Raw genomic sequence first — 9,244 nt, forward strand, 5'->3', positions numbered from 1 at the left:
GTCCATCATGACTTCATTACTCTGTCTCCTCTCTCTGTGATGTGCGGTCTGGTGGAAAACGGCTGCTGTCGCTTCATCCAGGTGGATGCTACACTGGTGGTAGATGAGGAGATTAATTCCCAATAAATACCAAACTAGCTAAATTTAATAACAATATTTCCCCTAATGCTAATTTTGAACTCAATATGATGAAACACTAAAGCATTTATTTTGGGAGTGTACTTACTGTAAAGTGTATTGGGTTGACTTTTCCAATTTCATAAAAACATTCTTATTTCCAAACTTCTGTATTTCCCCAAAAAATTGTGTTCTTTGGTTACCCTCTGAGTGTAGATCCTTCTCATTGTAAATTTATTATTGATTTATTGTTTTTTATAGCAAAGTTTTACTTCCATAAATGTTAATTTTCAAAGAAACACCCTTACTTTTTATTTTCAGAAAGGACTTTGAAATTTATGTGAACTCTTTAAAAGACTCTTAACAATTACACTGCATGTAAAACACTTTCTTGGTGTAAATCATTTAAACTTGATTAATTTGCTGGAATTCTATTTATGTACCCCTTTTTGTCTCTTTGTTCATATTATATCTTTGTAATGTTATTTCTTGCATTAAAAAAAAGTAGATGAGGAGATTCCCCCTATGTGTAAAGCGCTTTGAGTGCCAAGAAAAACGATATATAAATGTAAGGAATTATTATTATTATTATTATAAAGCACTGTTCTACCATCATGATATAGCCAGACTAAAATGAAGATCACATTATTACGATTAGCTTAAACTACAGCGAACACTCCACTCACTGACAAACAGCCCCTTTCATAAAGATTTATTCCACAGGTCTGTCATAATCAGGCAAATATACATTAACATACAGAATATCGGCTTCTTGTGATGCGCCACACGTTAAATAACGCAATAGTTCAAGACACACGTTTGCTTTTTTTCTCTACTTAAAAGAACGATAACAATACATCATAACAAGAGCAACAACAACAACAACAATAATTCATATCATAAAGATAAGCCAAGTTGTCTTTTCTAAAATTCAATATATAGCGACTCTTTTAAGGTGCACCACATGATCGGCAGGTGACTTGTTAAAGAAACTCAACAAATGTTGCACCATGACACACACAGTGAAATAGACAGAGACTTTTTGCAAACGTTGTATATGTATATAAGTGTCTCTTTAAGGTCGTCTTCTGGCACTTTCTCCAGAGCGCGTCCGGCTCGGCTGTGTTTCTAAAGTTAAAGCAGTCTGTTTTTGTTGGTTTGGCACACGTCAGGGTGGCAGCGGTGGTAGAGTAAGGCTTCTCTTCTTCTCTTTATATCCAGAAGACTCTGATATCTCTCACAGCACCTCTGCAGGAAAACAGCAGAAACACATGTGAGAAGATGATTTATTGAACTGTTAAAAGCTTGCCAACAACATCTATGACTGGTATTATGAAGCTGAAAATAGAGACGCTTTGCAGAATGCCAAGGCTGCTTTTTCAGTCATTCACACTGTCCTAAAGTCAACAAACTGCAGAAATCATCAGTTTCATGCATGGAAAATAGCTTGGAGACTCTCTTAATCATCCTTTATACATTATTTTCAAGATTTTATTTTAGGTTCAGTTTAGTTCAGTTCAGTATAATGTAAATGTCACTGCTGAAAGACGAAACACTGGAAAGCAACTCCACTGGTGACCAGATTTAATCCATATATGATCTAACATACAGCTGAAACCAGCAGTTTACATACACTCTAAAAAAAGAAACATAATCATTTAAAAAAATGTCTGATGTTAAATGATACTAAACGTTTACTATTTTAAGTCTGTTAGGATAACCTAAATGATTTACATTTGCTAAATGCCAGAATAATGAGAGATTTATTTTGAGAATTTTCTATTAATTTCTAGACAGTCAAAAGTTTACACACATTTCCTTGGTGTTTGTTTAGCTTTGCTTTTAAACTGTTTAACTTTGGTCAAATGTTTTGGGTATCCTTCCACAAGCTCCTCACAATAGTTTGCAGGAATTTTGGCCCATTCCTCCTGACAGAATTGGTGTAACTGAGTCAGATTTGTAGGCTGTCTTGCTCTCACAAGCTTTTTCAACTCTGCCCTCAAATTTTCTATAGGATTGACATCAGGGCTTTGTGATGGCCACTCCAAAACATTCACTCTGTTGTCCTTTAAGCACATTTGAACTAATTTGGCAGTATGCTTAGGGTCATGGTCTGTTTGGAAGACCCATTTGTGGCCAAGTTTTAATGTCCTGGCTGATGTCTTGAGATGTTGTTTCAGTATTTCTACATGATGTTCTTTCTTCATGATGCCATCTATGCTGTGAAGTGGACCAGTCCCTCCTGCAGGCAAACAGCCTCACAACATGATGCTGCCGCCCCCATACTTCACAGTTAGGATGGTGTTCATAAGTGTGTAAGCTTTCCCCTTCGTCCTCCAAATGTAACACTGCTCATTATAGCCAAACAGTTCAATCTTAGCTCCATCAGAGCACAGCACATGTCTCCAATATTAGTCTTTTTCCCAGTGTAATTCAGCAAATTGTAACCTGGCTTTGTTGTTGATTCTGGCTAGTTGATTTTCCCATGTTGTCACACAAGGAAGCAGTGTGTGTTTGAGGTTTTCCTTCAATACTATTCTACAGTTGTGCCTCCAATTAACTCAAATGTTGTCAATTAGCCAATCAGAAACTTCCAAAAGCTTGACATCATCATCTGAGCTTTTTCAGAGGCAGAATAATCTTACTGTATGTACACTTGACTTCCAAGAAAGGTTATAACAATTTCTCTTAAAATATCTCTCTCTCATTATTTTGCTATTAAGCAGAACAGAAACAAATGTGATCATCCTAACTTACCTAAAAAATAAGTTTAGTCTCATTTAAAAAAAAAAAAAAAACTAATTATGTGCCTCTTTATAAAGTGTATGTAAACGCCTGGTTTCAACTGTACGTAATCGAACAAAATCTGATTCTACCTGCCACATGTTGAGGTTTCATAGGCCCCGCCTTCATCATGAACGGTTCTCCTCCGTCGAAGGCCATGATTGGGTCAGCCGGTTGACTCTGCCCACTGTTCCCACTGTGATTGGACAGCTTGATTATCTCCTCAAAGTCTGCTGCGTCTCCATTGGAGGACAGTCCATTCTGATGCTTAGTGGGCGGAGCTCCGTTAATGACCGGTGCTGCGTCCCAGGACACAGAGCTGAGGAAGACACACAAGCGGGAAAATAAGCAAAACATAATTCATGCAGCTTCATTTCAATTTCAATTCATGCAGCGTCTCGATTACCTCATTGGTGATTGGTTTGTCGCACCACTATGAAGAGCTTCTGACGGATTTTTCTGTATTACTGCAAGACGAGAGGAAAACAACATTGTATTTTTTATTTGAACCCTACTTACATGATATTAATACAAGAGTGATTTTTATATATTCACAGTACTATAAATAGATTTTTACCGCTGTCAGTGACTCTGCCATTCACTTGAGTTGAAGTTTTAACATCTTTCTGCAAAGAAATGAATAAACCAGGTTAATTTTCTTTTATTGAGTGTGTTTAAGATGAATTTATGAAACACACACACATCTCACCTGTGCTCCTGCGTCACTCTTACGAGTCCTCTTCATGATTTCTTCCAGACGCTAAAAATGTAAACACAAACGTTAAACCAACAGTACTGAACTAAAATCTCAAATACAATTGAAGACAAAATTTTAAGCCCTCCTGTGAAAATTAAATCGTTTAGAAATATTTCCCAAGTGCTATATTTAACCATTTTTAAAAAATTCATTCATTCATTTTCCTTCAGTTTAGTCCCTTTATTTATCAGGGGTCACCACAACAGAATGAACTGCCAACTAATCCAGCATATGTTTTACACAGCGGATGCCCTTCCAGCTGCAAAGCAGTACTGGGAAACATCCATAGACACTCATTCACACACACTAAGAACATGCAAACTCCACACAGAAATGCCAAATGACCCAGCCGGGACTCGAACCAGCGACCTTCTTTCTTTGAGGTGACAGTGCTAACCACTGAGCCACTGTAATGCCAGATTAGAGGTCTGCGGGACCCGACCAGATTTCTTGCAGCGTGGGATTAATTTCCGGATAAAGCATGGGAGCGGTCGGTAACTGGTGTAATCTGAATGGGAGCCGGCGGTCTAACAATATCACTCCCGAGCGAGCGAGCACGCCTATGTGTGTGTGTGAATGAGAGAGCGTGATGCTGTGTTTAGCTTGATTGGTGGACTTTTATTTTACCTTCTTTCTTTCCAAGCGTTCCAGCTCCTCCTTCTGGAAGTGTTTCTCTCGTTCGATCCCCTGTTTCTCTGCTTCCTCTCGGGCTTTGGATTCAGCCTCTTCTCGCTGCCAAAGACACATAAAACCACATCATACATTCATTTATTACACATCTCTAAAATACCTAAAAGTCTAGTGCCATGTCACATATGGGACCCCACGTTTGGCTGGTTAGTGTGGTCCAATAATGTCGTTTCACCATGTCCAGTCAGCTGCTTTAATCAGCTTAATCAGTGGTTATCAGCTGATAGATATGGGCCAGTAGGGGCCTTCCGCTCAGTAAATGTCACTCAGAAGGCTGTTATCGTCCATTCACATTGTTAATCAGCTATACTAATAGAGAAGAGTCCAGATCTGTTTTACATTACTGTGACGGTTAAGGTAGGGGTAGGCATTAATGAGTTATAATTAATGGGAAATTTAATAAATAATATTAATAATTCTAGTTAACTTCCGGCTGCAGCCGTATGTGATCTATAGCTGATTAACCATGTGGATGGATGATAACAGCCTTCAAATGATCTTCTTTTGCGTTCCAGCAGAAGAAAGCGAAGTCTGAGTAAAGGTTGACAGAACTTAGTTGTGGGTGGACTATCTCTTGACAATGGCTTCCAATATGATCATCATAGTAAAAGCTTAGAGATTATAGACACACATTCTTCTCCGGCTGTTATTAAGACTGCTGGCAGCTGCTAACACAAAAATAGTCATCTACTATAGGGCCCATGGAAAGTTTCTGGAGCAATGAGTGTCTCAGAGAAAACTAGTAAAGTCAATACACACACACACATACACTCACCGGCCACTTTATTAGGTACACCTGTTCAACTGCTCGTTAACAAAGCGAACGTTAAGAAGATTGGAAAAACGTTCCCTGGTCTAATAAGTCTTTATTTCTGCTGCGACACTCGGATGGCCGGGTCAGAATTTGGCGACAACAACACGAAAGCAGGGATCCATCCTGCCTTGTATCAACGGTTCAGGCTGGTTGTGGTGGTCCATTCCTTTATAACAACAGTGCTGACAACAGCGATAACACACCATGTCATAAAGCGTGAATCATCTCAGACTGGTTTCTTAAACATGACAATGAGTTCACTGTACTCAAATTGGCCTTCACAGTCACCAGAACTCAATCCAATAGAGCACCTTTGGGATGTGGTGAACCGGGAGATTCACATCATGGATGTGCAGCCGACAAATCTGCAGCAGCTGTGTGATGTTATCATGTCAATATGGCGCAAAATCTCTGAGGAATATTTCCAGTACCTTGTTGTATCTATGCCATGAAGGATTAAGGCAGTTCTGAAAGCAAATAAATAAGGTGTACCTAATAAAGTGGCCGGTGAGTGTAAACAAGGCGAAAAAATATTGTTTGGTTGTTTTCCTGCTGTTAAAAAAACCAAAACACCAAAGTGACCCGAAAGCCAACATGGGAGAGTTAAATGACCGAGAAAATTTGGCCAATTGAAACTCGATTCTGTCCTTCAATTGGCTTGAACTCTGGATCGCTGTAATGTAATCAGTGTGTCAATGAGACCGTCCGGAGTGAATGAAGGATCGCCACACAGCACGACTCTGCAATCCTGCCTGTCACACCAGCAAACTGTTTACATTCCCGAACTGATCTAGAGGGTAACTACATCAAGACATTCAATTCACATTCAGCAAATATTCGTTTTGATGTCAGACAGTCCATATTATTTGACTAGACATTTCTCAATATTCAGCTTAAAGTGACATTTAAAGGGTTAACTAGGTTATTCAGGCAAGTTAGGGTAATTAGGCAAGTCATTGTATAACAGTGGTCTGTTCTGTAGAATATACAAAAAATATTGCTTAAGAGGGCTAATAACATTGACCTTAAAATGGTTTGAAAAAAATTAAAAACTGTTTTTCTTCTCGCTATATATATATATATATATATATATATATATATATATATATATATATATATATATATATATATATATATATATATATAAACAGTCATTTCTCAGTTGTCTTTACACCTTGCACTGGCTTTTGGGAAATTGTTCAATGAGGCTTTATAGCCAGATTTATACTGACACAACATACTGTACTGCTGGATGGGAATTTAAAGGTCAAAGATTAAAGGCAAACATGAACTTTGCATCCAGAGCCTCATCAGCCAGTTCAGTTCAGACTTTGGGATCAAATAAAAATAAAAATCAGCATTATTTATGGGCTTTTAATATTCTTCATTTTAAAACTGATTGCTTATTCAAGTTAAGCCTTTCATCTAATATTTAATGTTCACTTTTTATTTTAATTGTAGTTTACTGCAGGTATTAGTAATCTTGCTAGGTTTTCTTACAATTTATGTTTAATATTGAATTATGTTTTTTTATTATATATTTAAATAAGTCAATCAATAAGTCGATCATGATTTCATAATATGGGTTTACGATCTACCTAAAATCTTATACAAATGCACTATTGGCTATTTCAGTACTTATATGTTAATTTAAGTATATGTCTTAAACTCAAACATTTCTCACCTTTCTAAGACAAATCTGACGAGAAACACCTGAGGCAAGACTTGAAGCTCTAAAAGATAATATTCATCACATGAAATGCAATCGGAGAGCAGTTTTTGTGGACTCTCTCTGTCACTCATTAGTATCCTGTTCGCTCCTGTCATGCCAAAATTAATATAAGCCCGTCTGGCAGCGTCCACTCCAGCCATAACTCACCTTATATCTGTTATCAAGCATCTAAAAATACAGCTCCTGAGATGAAGAGCATCTGACAGTCAGGGCTGATGATGAAACTTCTGCTCAGACAATGATCTGAGGACAGCAGCGATGTTTACGAGCGAGCTAAATGCTGCATTGTGTAACTATAGTACACAGACGGCACTGTTACTTCATATGTGCTTAATATCTCTCTGAAATAACGCAAACACTCTCAAAGTGCGTAAAAGAGTATTAAGAGTTGAGCATGATACGACGTGAATACTAGTTATAGCGTCCATAGATATATACGTTAAATGTCGTCTACCCTAATGTTGTCTTATGGACGGAATGCGTCAACAGATCCGCCATTTTAGTACAGGGTAACGCTCCTTTGAAATGAACGCTTCTTTTAAACGAGCGCCATCTAGCGGTCACATAATCTAATGACCAAATATTATGACAACTTATTCACTTCTTTTATAAATATATATATATATATAATTTGACATTAATTTTTTTTTCTCAACACCACATTGGTCATTTTCACAAGACAAATTTGTGTTGTTGGAAACTGTATTTTATGTACTTAAATTTGACTTTTGCATGCTAAAAGTACTTGAGGAAGAGACGTTTTACTTGATTTGAGTCATTAAAAACTCCGACTATATTATGAAAGAGGTAGCCTATATCTGCTGTATTCACCCTAAAACCTACAGTAGGTTGATATAAAACCAAAACAACACCCATTCTTGTCTTAGGACTTTTTATTAAGCAATTTTTATAATAACAGCAAGTTCATGACATGTTATATATATATATATATATATTTAAATAATCTGCTGGTTTTAAACAAACAAAATAATAATAAATATAGTTATGTAACAACTATAACATTACTCTTATGTCTTAGGACAACTTTGATTAACTTTTGATTACCTACACTAAACGTTGATTATTGAAGGTACATTTATAATTATTTATTTGTAGACTACTGTATTATCAAACCATGTTGCATACAAATGCATTCAACAGACTTGTATGACAGTGTATTGCTGTAGAGGACAAATAAAACACGAGACAGGTGTTTAGGAAGAGTTTAGTTTATTTTGTTTGACCTGCAAACTTTTCTAAACAAGACAAACTCTCAGAAAACACACCGGAAACATTATGATGCGCACGCTCGTGGAGATACCCCGCGGTCGTCTTCAACTGTTGTCTTCAATAGTCCTTCTTTGCTCAACAACTCATCTGAAAAACAAAGCAAAACATTACAACATTCAGACAAAGAGCAGAGAGCATAGAATCACCAAGAGGCGATACTCTAGTGCAATTTGGGAAACAACGCGCTTTTTGAATAAATTAAATAAAAACAAAGCCGCTGTTTGCCATTGCGTCAGCAATGATATCCAATGCACGAGCGATCGCTTTCACTTCAAAATGGCGGAATCTGTTGCTCTTGGTCATCCTAGGCTCTTTGCATAGTTAAATCATAAGTTATCATGGTTTCTATTTCAAACTATAGTAAACTAAAGTTTGAAACTATAGTTTAAAATAGAAGATGAGTGGGCCTCGCTACTCCCACCCACCATAACCCTCGCAGCGAGGTCCCACTACCGGCCCCCCGTGTTTCCCTGAGGGTCCTCGGGGGTTGTTTGTTCCCTGCCTAGGGCTCAAAGGCCGCCTCGCCCCAGGGAGTGCACGGAAAGACCGGGCGCCAGGCCGTGCCAGTATTCACTGGATGTTGCTCGGCGGCACATTTCGAGCAACAAACACGTAATATTCTTCGCGATATTGCGTTTATGTACGCAAACCGCAAGGAACTACAGCACAGACGGGCCCGGGTGAAGCATCACGAAGCGGACTTCGTGAGTTTGGCGTAGCTCCACTCGTACCGTCGGTATTGAACTCACCTTGGTCAAGTACAAACAGCTACACCGGGCGAACTGACAACGCTGACTGAGAGCACACGAGCTTTATAGGAATGCATATGCAAATTTTTACAAGGCACACTGTTGTCTCGTCGTCATGGCGAGCGCTGAGGAGGGCTCATCTGATTGGAGCACAGATTCTCGGGAATTTGCGTCACGGCTAGTTGCCGTCTGCTGTTGACAAAAATATCTTAAATATAATAAATATATATTTTTACATTTTTGGTGCTCTGTAATATTCTGGGATGCAGTAGAATATGAAGACAGATGAATATAATTGGATATATGCCGAG

The 9,244-nt window shown here is 38.1% G+C and overlaps 1 protein-coding gene and 1 long non-coding RNA gene across 3 annotated transcripts; both read right to left on the bottom strand.

Moving 5' to 3' along the window:
• Window positions 1–814: 814 nt before the first annotated feature.
• LOC147832425 (uncharacterized) lies at window positions 815–7,405 on the bottom strand. 2 transcript variants are annotated; one of them, XM_087295261.1, is made up of 7 exons: window positions 7,042–7,405; window positions 4,286–4,390; window positions 3,611–3,651; window positions 3,479–3,527; window positions 3,308–3,368; window positions 2,994–3,220; window positions 815–1,365 (listed from the first exon to the last, which is right to left on the bottom strand). In XM_087295261.1, exons 3-7 carry the CDS (start codon window positions 3,644–3,646, stop codon window positions 1,355–1,357), a joined length of 384 nt encoding a protein of 127 aa, XP_087151387.1. In that variant the 5' UTR covers window positions 3,647–3,651; window positions 4,286–4,390; window positions 7,042–7,405; the 3' UTR covers window positions 815–1,354. The 2 variants fall into 2 exon arrangements, with proteins under 2 accessions (XP_087151387.1, XP_087151386.1); XM_087295260.1 differs by having other exon boundaries at window positions 3,611–3,661.
• A 702-nt stretch (window positions 7,406–8,107) lies between these two features.
• LOC137488461 (uncharacterized) lies at window positions 8,108–8,971 on the bottom strand. Its single transcript, XR_015516364.1, has 2 exons — window positions 8,934–8,971; window positions 8,108–8,271 (listed from the first exon to the last, which is right to left on the bottom strand). It is a non-coding gene; the product is annotated as an uncharacterized LOC137488461 (long non-coding RNA).
• Window positions 8,972–9,244: the final 273 nt, after the last annotated feature.

Source organism: Danio rerio, chromosome 19, assembly GCF_052040795.2.
Source record: "Danio rerio strain M-AB ecotype USA chromosome 19, GRCz13ab, whole genome shotgun sequence".
NCBI lineage: Eukaryota > Metazoa > Chordata > Actinopteri > Cypriniformes > Danionidae > Danio > Danio rerio.

Coding starts and splice junctions, on each gene's coding strand:
- LOC147832425 (XM_087295260.1), bottom strand. CDS start 7,062: ATGCTTGATAACAGATATAAG. Junction 4,391..7,041: donor TGCTTGATAACAGATATAAG/GTGAGTTATGGC, acceptor TGTCTTTGGCAG/CGAGAAGAGGCTGAATCCAA. Junction 3,369..3,478: donor TGGCAGAGTCACTGACAGCG/GTAAAAATCTAT, acceptor CTCGTCTTGCAG/TAATACAGAAAAATCCGTCA.